We start from the raw sequence: 13,072 nt of genomic DNA, 5'->3' as shown, positions 1-13,072 counted from the left end.
AGTGGGGAGGCTGGGTGGGCTTACCTCATGAGTCAGGATAAGTATAAAATATCAATTTTATTCAGAACATTACATATTTTTCCTTATCCTGACTCATGCTCTTTTGCTTGTAGAATCCGATGGCAAAGGTGGTGGGAAAGCACTTTAGGATTTCTTTAGTGAATTTTACGTCATTATATACCCCCCTACGGGAACTTCGTAATGGCACTGTATTTACTGGTAAACTCTGCTGCTGTTGCGACCCTGACGATCCAGCTGCCTCTAAATGGGGGACCACAATAGTTAACTTTTTGGTCCTTTTCTCTGTTAACATTTAATGTGGATTTTGCGACTCTATCTCTTGATGCAAGCATCAAGTGGAGAAGCGACCCATTCCGGTACAAGTATCCTTACAAGTACTGGGTCATCTCACTTATGCTAGTTGTTAGACGAGCATTGTGATTTAAGCAGAACTCCGCTGAGTGTAAGCTTAGTAAGTCATGCGATACAAAGGTTGAGACTCCGTCTCAGCGCCTTAGTGGGACTGTCAATTGTTGTGTTACAATAAGATGGCCGAAATGGTGAATGTAAGAGCCGTCCTCAGGGGCGATGTTCTTCAAATGATGGTTGGCAACCACCATGTCCCATTTCCAGAAGCAGCCCTCCATTATCGTCCTGATAGAGCGATTCCCAAGTATAGAGAGCGTTGCGTTAGAGCTCTCACTTCATGTGGGTTGGAGGTTCTTGGAGATTCCAGTCCTGCTGCTTTGTAGGCCCGTAGGATGACAGTTCTGATCCAGCTTGATATCTTAGTGCGGAAGACCTTCGTCTGTGCCGCTGTTGATATCGAGACGAAAAGACACTTGAATTTCCGTCTCATGTACCTGGAACGTTGTAGGTAAACTTTCCATGCTCGCCCTGGGCACAAGGATAAGACCTGCGTATCCTGTGGTCCAAGGTCTGAAGATAGTGTTGGGACGTGGAACTGTCTGTCTGGATGACCTGACAGTAGATTCTTTGCTATGAAGTCTCATCTCAGTCCCATATGCACGATATTTGATTTGTATCAAATCGTGTTCTCTCAAATCCAGAACATGTATTTCCGACTTCCTTGCTGCTGTTACTAAGGTTATCAGGAACAGCGCCTTCTGCGTCAAGAACTCTAATGATGTTCTCTGTAATGGTTCGTAGATGTCACTAGTGAGATGTCGTAGAACAACGCTGAGGTCCCATACCGGAGCTTTAAATCTCTGATGTTGGTCCTCCAAATAAAAAGGGGGTAGTAAGGCCAGTAACTCTGGTACTTTTGTCAGTTGCACTCGTCCTCATGACGATAACTGATCTCAATGCCGCTAGGTATGTTGAGAGTGTTGACCCTTTTAACCGCTTCCTTTGTCTAGGTGACAAAGGTAGTCCGCCACTTGAGGATGTGTCACTTTCATGGCTGTGAAGCCGATCCTCGAAACGTATTTTTTGTCTCGAAGCGTCACTACTTGTCGTCAGACAAGTTGTTGAAGACTTGTGTAAAGCTAGTGTGACTGCTTTCGCTGCTCTGACGAAATATCCTCTCTTGATCAAACATGCCTGATACCGTCCACACGTGCAGCCGGAACACCTCCGGGTTGCCGTGCGCCTGCTTTGTGTGAGGATGTACTAGTAGATTCGTACAGTCTGGTAGTTGCAGTAGAGACAGTCCTAGGTCTTGTATGAGAATAGGAATTCATATTCTCGCTGTTCAAAAGGCGTGCCCCAATTAGTTGTGGGTCTCTCGTCTGATTTCTGCAATACCCTAGGTATTAGAGCTGGTGGAGAAACACGTAAGTGTTAAGTCCTAGGCAGGAGATGCTTCGCATGTCCGTTGCCCCTGTCCGCGGATCTGGTATTGGTGAGATGAATGTTATCAGTTGACCCTTGTGGAGAAGAGTTCTCTTAAAGGTTCAACCATCTCTTATATGATCTGTTTGAAGATCTCTGAATGTAGCATCCAGTCTGTTGAGAATGGCTGCGTTGGACAGGATAGTGTATCTGCTAACACATTCTTGGTTCTTGGAATGTGGCATACTCTGCTGTGGACAGTCAGGTTGACTGTTATGCTGATCAACTGAAAGCAGAGGCCCAGAAAGTTCGCCAACTTTGTTGATCCTTCTGTGGATGTAAACGTCACTGTGGAGGTGACTGTGTGTACCGTTAGATGAGCATTTTATAAAAAAGCTGATCCGGTGGAGTATGGCGTTTATCGCTGCTTTCATTTCCAGCATATGGAAGTGCAGATCGTCTCTGCTATGGTCCATATCCCAGCTGACACATTGTTGACAAGGTGTGCTCCCACTCTGGAAGAGATGCGTCCCCATAGAGATGCATCTTGTACTGTGACCCCGCTAATTAGGTGCGTCTGCAACCCTCCTCGCACGGAGTTCACCATATATAGATATGGGTTATAACCTGTCCGGATCATCCGGTTGTACATTCATGAAGACCAGTAGTGGAAGTGAAGTTGTAATTTTCTCTGCATGTCATGTGTCTTGTGCTGACGTCGCGAAAAACCAACAGATTCGCTGCCATCAGAGTAAAAATGGAGAGAGTAGTGCTTGAGATACAAGAACTTGTATCTATATCCCTCGATCTTGACACCCTTTACCGCGTCTGTAAGGAAATGAAGCGATGGCCGACTCTGTGACTGCCATCGCTAAGCGGTAACTCTATGTAAAATCGCCTGGCTGCCATGCCCTCGCCTTCAATGATGACAGGGGGTCTCTAACCCCATGAAGGCAGCCAAATCACGAAAGGTCCAGTCTAACTGGACTGCAATGGAGGCGCTGCTCACTTTCGCTGACATGTTGTTGTCACTTGTAACCCATTTCTTGATCTGTGAACTACGTCCGACCTCTGCGCAGGGCGTTGTCCCCCGTGGTCCAATCAAACCAAAGCATTTTGATTTTTTAGGCTAGCCGGGCTGTGATGTCACCGGTGTAGCAGGAAAAAGATCCTTGTAGAATCTAGTGCCATCGTTGATATCTGATCAATCGTCGGTCTTGTCCGTAGCTTTCCGAAGTTACACGAGTGACCACGTGTGTCGAGGATTAAATGGTAAACGCGCGAATATTTCGCTGCGTAATATCGATGCTGGGTAGTTTGTTTTCCTGGTTACTGTGACTCTTACTTCAGTTTTGAAGATAATGTCGTCGTCCTTATACATAGGCTCAATTGAACTTTCACATTGTCAGCTTGTAGACTGCATACATCAATGAAGCGTCGTAATTGTAGAATTACTGCTGAACTTGTGATAAATTTTACTCAGGGAATCGGTGACGAGTATGTAATTTCCCAGCTGTAGCAAGGCTTCTGTTGAACTCTGCCAGTGAGAATGTCTGCAGATCTGTACGAAGGTGAAGATCTCTATAAGGCCATGAATCTTCTAATGTAGATATATCAATCTATGTGAATCCCGCCTGGATTCCGTCTGAAGATCTGAGCTAGTGATGAAATCTGACAAGAGTACCTCTCTTGTACTGTATGACTTATCTTCAGTCTGTGTACCGACGAAGATCTTTTCCCTTCTAGGATGACGCTACTTTGTGTCCTAGTTGAATAACCTCGACGATCTGCATAGTGATCTGCGTGGTGATCAGTTTGGTGTGACTGTATGGCGCCTTGCATGTAGATAATCGTCTCGTAGTCCGGGATTGCCTACCTGGCAATATATACGGAAATGGTGATTCCCATGATGATCTGCGAAGCGTCGTTGATGCCCTTGATGTAGGTAGTCAACCTGAAGATCCTTTATTAGGCTCTTCATCTGTTGACCGTCTCTGAAGATAGCGCCGTCCTTCGCGCAAGTTAAGTAATGCGACATCTCTGCCTTGTTGATGGCCTACGCGAATGCCTTCGCGCAGGCTTGTAGACGGCATGTGGCGTACAATAGAGAGACGAAGTACTGCGATGTCTCTGCTTCGCTGGAAACCTGTGTGGGGATCTGCGTGGAAGTCGGCGAGGAGATCGACGTGGTAAATAACCCGACGAACTGTGCCTGTAGGGTGACCTGTAGGTACGCGAAGGTCCTGGTGAATCCCTCGACGATCTATGGGACGAAGATGCTTGTATACTGTAGCTGACGTCCTTCGTGAAGGGCTTCGCAAAGGCTCATCTGAGTCCGCACTTGGGAAGTGGCGACTGTTGCTTCGTGAACGCTGGTCGTCCGATTCTGTATCCGGGGATTAAAGAACTTTCCTTCGCGAATGCCTTCGCGAACGCTGCTGTGGCGCTGATTCTGTATCTGGGGGGATGGCGACTGGTCCTTCGCGAATTCCTTCGAAGCTTCATCCGAGTCCGCATCTCATCTGAGTCCGGGATGGCGATTCCTCCTTCGCGAACGCGCCTTCACTTAATGCTGATAGTTCGCGGTCCGCCGCAGGGAATGGTTGAGTCGACCTTCGCGAAGGATGGCATGTAGTGTAGATCTGCTGCCAGATGTCACGTTGATGGAGGGTCCCTCAGAGACGACGTCTGCGTTGGAACCTTCGCGAAGGCTCGGGACCTCGTTGTGGGATGTGACTCCTTCTCCAGGCCGTAAAGCTGTTCATCTCCTGCATAAGGTCCCCCCGGTTTGAAGGTCTGCGGTGGTAGTAGCGCTGCCCTTTCTGCGTTGATAGCGACGTGGCCCACAGGACGCTCATCTGTTGTCATCGTAGATACCTCGGGTACCGTGGAGATCTGCGCTGTATGATGAACCTCTGGGAAGATGATCGATCGTTCGCTGACATGTTGTCACTTGTAACCCATTTCTTGATCTGTGAACTACGTCCGACCTCTGCGCAGGGCGTTGTCCCCCGTGGTCCAATCAAACCAAAGCATTTTGATTTTTTAGGCTAGCCGAGCTGTGATGTCACCGGTGTAGCAGGAAAAAGATCCTTGTAGAATCTAGTGCCGTCGTTGATATCTGATCAATCGTCGGTCTTGTCCGTAGCTTTCCGAAGTTACACGAGTGACCACGTGTGTCGAGGATTAAATGGTAAACGCGCGAATATTTCGGCGCGAAATATTTCGCTGCGTAATATCGATGCTGGGTAGTTTGTTTTCCTGGTTACTGTGACTCTTACTTCAGTTTTGAAGATAATGTCGTCGTCCTTATACATAGGCTCAATTGAACTTTCACATTGTCAGCTTGTAGACTGCATACATCAATGAAGCGTCGTAATTGTAGAATTACTGCTGAACTTGTGATAAATTTTACTCAGGGAATCGGTGACGAGTATGTAATTTCCCAGCTGTAGCAAGGCTTCTGTTGAACTCTGCCAGTGAGAATGTCTGCAGATCTGTACGAAGGTGAAGATCTCTATAAGGCCATGAATCTTCTAATGTAGATATATCAATCTATGTGAATCCTGCCTGGATTCCGTCTGAAGATCTGAGCTAGTGATGAAATCTGACAAGAGTACCTCTCTTGTACTGTATGACTTATCTTCAGTCTGTGTACCGACGAAGATCTTTTCCCTTCTAGGATGACGCTACTTTGTGTCCTAGTTGAATAACCTCGACGATCTGCATAGTGATCTGCGTGGTGATCAGTTTGGTGTGACTGTATGGCGCCTTGCATGTAGATAATCGTCTCGTAGTCCGGGATTGCCTACCTGGCAATATATACGGAAATGGTGATTCCCGTGATGATCTGCGAAGCGTCGTTGATGCCCTTGATGTAGGTAGTCAACCTGAAGATCCTTTATTAGGCTCTTCATCTGTTGACCGTCTCTGAAGATAGCGCCGTCCTTCGCGCAAGTTAAGTAATGCGACATCTCTGCCTTGTGGATGGCCTGTGCGAATGCCTTCGCGCAGGCTCGGTGATGACAATGTAAGTACGGCGGCGTTTCTGAGTTTTTGACGGCATGTGGCGTACAGTAGAGAGACGAAGTACTGCGATGTCTCTGCTTCGCTGGAAACCTGTGTGGGGATCTGCGTGGAAGTCGGCGAGGAGATCGACGTGGTAAATAACCCGACGAACTGTGCCTGTAGGGTGACCTGTAGGTACGCGAAGGTCCTGGTGAATCCCTCGACGATCTATGGGACGAAGATGCTTGTATACTGTAGCTGACGTCCTTCGTGAAGGGCTTCGCAAAGGCTCATCTGAGTCCGCACTTGGGAAGTGGCGACTGTTGCTTCGTGAACGCTGGTCGTCCGATTCTGTATCCGGGGATTAAAGAACTTTCCTTCGCGAATGCCTTCGCGAACGCTGCTGTGGCGCTGATTCTGTATCTGGGGGGATGGCGACTGGTCCTTCGCGAATTCCTTCACAAAGCTTCATCCGAGTCCGCATCTCATCTGAGTCCGGGGATGGCGATTCCTCCTTCGCGAACGCCTTCACGAATGCTGATAGTTCGTGTCCGCCGCAGGGGATGGTTGAGTCGACCTTCGCGAAGGATGGCATGTAGTGTAGATCTGCTGCCAGATGTCACGTTGATGGAGGGTCCCTCAGAGACGACGTCTGCGTTGGAACCTTCGCGAAGGCTCGGGACCTCGTTGTGGGATGTGACTCCTTCTCCAGGCCGTAAAGCTGTTCATCTCCTGCATAAGGTCCCCCCGGTTTGAAGGTCTGCGGTGGTAGTAGCGCTGCCCTTTCTGCGTTGATAGCGACGTGGCCCACAGGACGCTCATCTGTTGTCATCGTAGATACCTCGGGTACCGTGGAGATCTGCGCTGTATGATGAACCTCTGGGAATATGATCGGTTGATCATCGGAGAGTCCCTGTACCGTCAACGGAACAATCTCGGCAGAGAAAGTCCTTGTAGTCTGCGCAGACGTCCCCGTAGAGTTGTCGTCATCTAAGGGGTGTGTAGCCTTCTGTGGGTAGTGGATGGCATCTATACATCGTCTGCGATGATTGTAGAGCTGCCCTCTCTGCGTTGATAGCGATATGGTCCGGAGATCGCTCATCTGTGGCCCTCGGACTGCGTGCTGTATCTCTTGGATGATCAGCAGTGGCTTATCAAGAAGCCCTCTCACTGGCATCAGGATGAGGCTTCATTCTGCGTAGAGGATGGCGTCTTCTACATCCGCGTTGAGGGGTTGTCCGATGTAGAAGCCAACGTCTTCGAAGTAAGGCGGACAACATCCCACGCCTATCCTCCGAGGACACCTCCGGCAGCTCACTTGATGGTAGTAAGTCGTCTAACCGCAGTAGACAGCTCATGAGGGACTCAGCCAGTTTACCCATGACTTGGAAGTCACCTGGATAGTTGCTAGTACGTCTAAGTACGGAGAAAAATTATATATTAATTTGAATATCAATTAAAAGCTGATAAAGATTACAGCTATAGCAGGAAGTACATATTGTTGTGCAGCTAGGGCACAATCAACGTGGGTCTGCAGCAGCGAACCTAAACCAACAACGAAAATAGGTTATCATGAAATGTAAACAACTGAACAAATGCGGATAATACCGTGAATAAACAGTGCTAAATACGATTAAATATCCAACCATATTGTAGTAGGATATTAACTAAACCTCTATAAAAGTAGAATAGAGGAGAATAACTAATTAATTAAAGGATATAGTGTCGTATAGGAGACACAGGTGCTCTCACAACCTGCCCACAGGGCGAAGAAGGAGAGAGAGAGGCATGTGGGCATGGTGGCGCCACAGTTTCCCGCCTAAAACGGCTGGAGAGATAACTCTTGGTAGGAGTGATTTTACGTCTATTCTTTATTGAAGGGAGCTTCAATAGGAGATACAAGTGTTCCACTATGTTCGCAAGAATAAGAAGACAAGCAAAAGAGCATGAGTCAGGATAAGGAAAAATAATCAATTTCTGTTCTTCATCAACCTGTAAGCAAAGCTTTCACTGAAAATGACCTAAACCTAAACAGTGCAAAAATGTTACAAAGTTTCTCCTTGCTTGGATACCTAACAGAACAAAGATCTCCAAAAAATGTCAGAACAATATTTAATCTTGTTTTCTCTCTCTACAAGTAGGAAATACTCAGATAGCAAACACATATCTGAAACAAGTCTCCAACTTCATGGACATCTTACCCCAACACATACTAGTTGTCACCCATAAACTGACTGACTGACTGAGTTTTGGTTTTACGTCGCTTTTAGCAATATTCCAGCAACATCACGGCAGGGGGACACCAGAAATGGGCTTCACACATTGTACCCATGTGGGGATTTGAACCCGGGTCTTCATCATGACGAGCCAACGCTTTAACCACTAGGCTACCCCACCGCCCCTGTCACCCATAAACAATGGGTCAACAACCACCTGAATAATGTCCAATCTGATCACATGACTTACTCAGTAAACTCTTCTCTTTCTAGAGTATACAGATTGGAGTAACTGTCCCCGGAGAACAGGTGAGTAGGGTTTTTTCATGTGAGATAGGTTGAGTATATGAATACACAAGTTATTATACAAAAAATAACTCTTAAAAATCTCATCCACCTTACACCTAATTCATGTGTTCTGTTTTTATGCAGGACAGTGCTCTAATGAACAACCACACAGCTTAAAAACCAGGGGAAACCCCATTCAGCTGCGACTTGTAACATACCTTCTTTGTAAGTCCCACAAGATGTCACTCACATGATACATCCAGTTTATCATCTCTTTCATCACATTGTTAAAGCTAAAAAGGCTGAGCATGCTTTAAATAAGAGGAAACTACCAAACGTACAGAGGTTAACAGAGATTCAGGACACCATTTAGACAAATGACTGATGACTTCCATGATGTCTCCACAGACAGTTTATGGTCAATCCTGTCTGAAACCCCAAATACAACAAATGACAAGTGTTTGCCACTAATATGGCAATGTCCCCACCGCTAAAGAAGAATGAAAAATTTATAACATATTTACTACTTTGTATTTTTTGGTCACATACTAGATGCCTGAAATAACTGGTGTCTGCATAATCCCCCAATGTAGGCTGTCACCAAATTTGAAGACATTGGGTACAACTGTTCATGGGATATTGCGTTAACAAGAGTTTGAAAAGTGTTCAGTGTCGTGGTGACCTTGAAGATAAGGTCAAGGTTACGAAAAAAGAACTGGTGTCAGCATAATCCCTCAATGTAGGCTGTCACCAAATTTGAAGACATTGGGTACAACAGTTCATGAGATATCGCGTTAACAAGAGTTTGAAAAGTATTAAGAGTGTCGTGGTGACCTTGAAGATAAGGTCAAGGCTACGCAAATTGACTGGTGTCTGCGTAATCCCTCAATGTAGGTTGTCACTTAATTTGAAGACATTTGGTACAACAGTTCATGAGATATCGCGTTAACAAGAATCGGGACGGACGGACGCTGCTGAATACATAGTCCCCTGTTCCGCGTTGCGGCAGGGGACAACAAGAGTGACCAGAAGATGACAAATCAGCCCGGCCCCCACATATTTGAAAGAACAAATCATCTCAGTTACTTAAAGTCGAACTTGATTTTATTAGACAAAGTCCAAAGTCTGCCAAGTCTTGTAGAAAGATATTGAAAGGTTTTCAAGTTGTGCTCCGGAAACGAAACCCACCCCTCCCTTTTGAGACTAAATCCGAATCATTTCCATGGAAACCAAGATAAATAAAACTGACAAAAATCTGTAAATAACAAAAGGCACCACTTTGGGATCTGTCTCATATATCTGCCAAGTTTTGCTGAAAAATATTCAACGGTTTTTGACTTATGCTCCATAAACAAAATGACTACCGACGGACAGACGGACAAGGCATAGACTATATCTCCCCGCATTAATTGGTGGGGGAATAATAACAAAATGAATTAGATTCTATCATATATTTACATGAACAACAAGATACGACCCATGATTCAGAAGCACAAAGTACACAAATGAGTGTGTAAGAGCCACGACAGTGACTCTACTGTTGCACACAGGAGTAGAGGTGCGTGAAATCTTTAAATTGACAGGGCACTAAAAATTAACAGTATCTAAATTCGTACAACAAAGAAATTTGGCAAGGTACCAATATTTAGATATCAAAGAATCTATCTCAGTCATACAGTCAGGTTAACCTTGCACAAACTGTCAGAAGTTCTCCTCTCGAATCTTTACAAATTTCCAGTATATGTCAAGGTAAACAATGACTTCCGAGAAACAGTCAAGGCCATGAAGTTGCTGCGATTATTGGGTGTGTGGAAAAGGTCTACAGTGGAATTTTAAATGTGAACCAAGCTTTTTAAACATATTTGATATATGTTTTCCAATTTATCAGTTAATGATTGGTGAGTAATGCAGTGAAAAAACAAAACATTATTTGTCATTACCTAACCCGGTGTTCGTTAGTTACTGAGGGTCTTACCACCAATCACCCCATTTGGAGTGATACCACTTCAGATTGGAATGCGAGGCTGCTTCACGTATTGATTCGTAACCAAAGATGAAATTGATCATAAAATTGTCATGGTAGAATGGAGATAAACCTACTGTGTTTTGAAGTTAAAGGTAGTATACTTGATTATAATAGCTCTGAATTTAATTTAAAACCTCACGCTGAAACTCTAACTTTAATTTCAAATCGAATACCTCAGCATGAGGTTTTAAATTAAATTCAGAGCTATCATAATTCTGTTATACTACCTCTAATTTCAGAACACAGAAAGTTTATCTCCAAATTGAAAATGTTCATGCTGAAAATCATCTGCATTTTCTTGCTGTTATTATTTTGAACAAGGAAGATCACAGAGTAGAACTCTCAGTGATTGAGTTTGGACCTAAACATTTTATCGCATGCTAGCAATTTTGTACATCAAACTGTTAAAATATTATAGTTAACAATTATGGGAGCGAGAGGGGCATTGATTTTGTACATGACATGAGGGAGGTCACTTACTTTGTACATAAATTTTAGGTGGTGGTCATTCAAATTGTACATGCTTCTCCATAAAAATCATCGCCCCTCTTAGCCATAAATTATGAACGGTCCGTAAGACGAATAACATCTGGGGCATGCACCTCCATAGAAAATGAGCCTGTGTTATAGTCATATAGTCAGTAGACTCTGATGCTGAGAGGAAATTGAAAATAAGAAGGAGCTGTACCCCCGTACTGTGCAATCCAACTTAGATAACTAGGCTTCCTCTTTAAAATAATGACATGGATGTCATCATTAAGATGCGGGGAACAAGCAATGGAAGATATGCAATGAATTCCACAATGTGATAAACTAATTCTTGTTCCTTGAAGCTGAAAACTTGTTTCAGATAATTTAACCTCAAACTAGCAATATCATTTGAATTAACTTCTTGTCATAATGCCATTATTCTTCATATCAGTCCAGCAGTTCCACATATATGAAATAAGTGTAATATATGGTAAAGGAGGAAATACTCAAGATCCTAATTATATATAAAACACATGGTGTAAGCCCAGTAACGGAGTTATACATGTCAAAGTCCATTACCATTTACATGTTTACAAAGTTGAGTTTACAACAAAAAGTAGCAGTGACAAAATTTCCACTTGACAAGAAGGATATACTACCTCATTTCCTGTGCCTCCTTCTCAGCCTGTTGTAAAGCTTTGGCTTGAGCTTCTTCATCCAGTAGCTGCTGTATTGGCTTATCATGGACATGATCTCCCATCACCCATACCCATTCTTGTCCATCACGACCTTGCAAAAACTTCACCTTTTTCCTACCTACAGAAACAGAAAGGTAGAACACATCATATATAGTATTTGCAACTTGAAAGTGATCATCACTGGAACCAGACATGTGAGGGACTAAGAGAATGAGATGTTGGGAAAATGACTTCAATGTTTTTGCTAATGCTAACAAAATGTGGTAGGAACACTGTAATCAGAATGTTGATAATGAGGATTTGAAGATATAGTGACATGCCACATGTATTGCAACAACACACGTTTGCAGATATCAAACAGACAGTGTTTGCTAAAAACAAATCATTCATTTTTATAAACCAGACATTGGGACGTGATATTTTGTCATATTTCACTTGACACTGCTCTGATGATGTTACGAGCTGTGTATTTACACCAGTCCCCCAGTCCCATATGAAGCAGACAATTGCTTGCTTGGCAAAAGAATTAATGGAAGAGGAAAAGGAATTAATACTTGAAAAACTGTGGGATAGCTACTTTAGTAGGAAATCATAGATGTACAGTTGGACGAATTTTGAATAAATTTTCTGATCTGGAAGACTTTGAAAACAGACCTTGTAGTGGAAGAACAAAACTGGTAGGACCAAGTGGAAATCCGATTGTTTATTCTGGTTAGAAACAACAGGTGAAATCTTTATCAGATCTAACAACGTCAATCAAGTCTGTGCATCACATTAAAGCATCTACACAGACAATTTATCAAAGATTTAAGAAAGGGTGAGGTTATAAGAAAAGAACAATTTCGAAAATAACCAGGAATTGTGTGTCAGTTGGTGCAGGGGGAACTTGACATGGGGCATTAAAGGTCACATAAACCCTAGGGGGTACAAATACATAAATCACTAACTGGCATCGTTATAAATGAAACCCCGTCATTAAAACTACTCATTTCGACCTTTAATTGACTTAAATCGACCTTTTTGACAACAGTGCACAATTCTCACCCGCGAACGAAATTTCAACCAATCAGAGCGTCGCGTCTCTGTGACGTCATATGAGGAATAGCTTTGAGGGCCGATGCAGAATTCATCTACATTTTAGGGGGTAAATTATCTTGTTTACAGGCTTGTATAAACCTGAAATCGTGACAATTGTTGTGGAAAATGAAAGCTATATGTTCTCACAATCTACTGTCATTTAATTTTGTCTCCTGCTTTGCCTAGTTTCCGAGTTACAACTTGTTTTCATAGACGATTCTGTCAAAATCGATTGGTGTCGTTAGGCCCTATTTGTATAATGACTGATCTAAATTGATCCCATTTCTGTGTTTTTTTACCTCGATATTTAATCATGTCATGTAAACATCTGTTTGTATTCTCAAAACAGTGTCGGCCCATAAATTTTCACATGCAATACAGCAATTAATACTCCCTTGTTGTAACCCGTGTTAGGTGGTATAAACCTACACATGTTATTTGTCATCATTCACTTGATGGTCAGGTAATGAATTTATAACAGGTATAATTAGTGG

At 43.7% G+C, this 13,072-nt stretch overlaps 1 protein-coding gene across 1 annotated transcript in view; it reads right to left on the bottom strand.

Annotated features, from left to right (window-relative positions):
- Positions 1-11,616, bottom strand: part of LOC124276728 (SH2 domain-containing protein 4A-like) — a 101,595-nt gene extending 89,979 nt beyond the window's left edge. The window contains exon 1 of the mRNA XM_046712370.1: positions 11,463-11,616. Coding sequence (XP_046568326.1) covers positions 11,463-11,563 — 101 coding nt within the window. The 5' untranslated portion in view covers positions 11,564-11,616. The remainder of the gene's footprint in view (positions 1-11,462) is intronic.
- Positions 11,617-13,072: the final 1,456 nt, after the last annotated feature.

This window comes from Haliotis rubra, unplaced genomic scaffold (assembly GCF_003918875.1).
Source record: "Haliotis rubra isolate DU_JTF1 unplaced genomic scaffold, ASM391887v1 Scf212, whole genome shotgun sequence".
NCBI classification, from domain to species: Eukaryota; Metazoa; Mollusca; class Gastropoda; order Lepetellida; family Haliotidae; genus Haliotis; species Haliotis rubra.
Note: the sequence above shows the minus strand (reverse complement) of the source record. Positions and strands in the feature narration are given on the sequence as shown.